Genomic DNA, 1,077 nt, shown 5'->3' with positions numbered 1-1,077 from the left:
TCATCCTCTAGGGATGTGCCTGTCAGGAGCAGGACTTTATCTTCTGGAGCAACACTCTCCAACAAGGCTAAATGAGCCTTGATCTGGGCGAGCGACTCTTGGCCAGTCACCTGGAGAGTGTGTAGCTCCTGGGTGTGGACAAAGAGCTGCATGTTGCTGACTAGATCACAGACACTGCTGCCACTGTCTTGAAGATGGAGTCGAGAAAACATAACCTGTGTTACTAAACTGGGGTAAAATTACTTTACAATCCATATACATATATCCCCTACCTCTTTAGCCACCCTACTCCCCACCATCCCACCCCTCTAGGTCATCACAGACCACCAAGCTGAGCTCCCTGTGTTATATAGCTGCTTCCTGCTAGCTAACTGTTTTACACATGGTGAGTGAAGTGAAGTGAAAGTCACTTAGTCGTATACGACTCTTTGCGATCCCATGGACTATACAGTCCATGGAATTCTCCAGGCCAGAATACTGGAGTGGGTAGCCTTTCCCTTCTCCAGGGGATCTTCCCAACCCAGGGATCAAACCCAGGTCTCCCGCATTGCAGGTGGATTCTTTACCAGCTGAGCCACCAGGGAAGCCCAAGAAGGCTGGAGTGGGTAGCCTATCCCTTCTCCAGCGTATCTTCCTGACCCAGGAATCGAACCGGGGTCTCCTGCATTCCAGGCAGATTCTTTACCAACTGAGCTATCAGGGAAGCCCCCAAAATGATGTAGATTTATGTTAATACACAAAAAAAGTGCCTATACTATATTGTTAAGTGAAATAAGTATGTTATAGAATAATCCCATTTTTGTTAAAAAGCAGCATATATATATGTATTTATATATCTAGAAAGATATAACATGCTAAATTTTGATGATGAATAAGTGTGGCTTCTGTGATAAGAATTTTATATTTTAAATTAGTTTTTGAAGCCTCCAAGAATCTCTGCTTGGCTTCCAAAGGCATGCATGCCCTTGACCTTCCCTTGGTCCTTACAGAACCTGTTAAACAGTAAGATTTATCAGAATGCAGTTACACTCAGCCAGGGAGGGAAACCATGCCAGCCTTCCCTCTCCCAACTCAGCC

General features: G+C 45.1%; 1 protein-coding gene across 1 annotated transcript in view; it reads right to left on the bottom strand.

The window, feature by feature from the left end:
• The window catches only part of LOC104984180 (ubiquitin-like protein FUBI), a 527-nt gene extending 372 nt beyond the window's left edge, over positions 1-155 (bottom strand). The window contains 1 exon segment of the mRNA XM_010833825.1: positions 3-155. Coding sequence (XP_010832127.1) covers positions 3-152 — 150 coding nt within the window. The 5' untranslated portion in view covers positions 153-155.
• Positions 156-1,077: the final 922 nt, after the last annotated feature.

The sequence above is a fragment of the Bison bison genome, unplaced genomic scaffold (genome assembly GCF_000754665.1).
Source record: "Bison bison bison isolate TAMUID 2011002044 unplaced genomic scaffold, Bison_UMD1.0 scf7180017863936, whole genome shotgun sequence".
NCBI lineage: Eukaryota > Metazoa > Chordata > Mammalia > Artiodactyla > Bovidae > Bison > Bison bison.
Note: the sequence above shows the minus strand (reverse complement) of the source record. Positions and strands in the feature narration are given on the sequence as shown.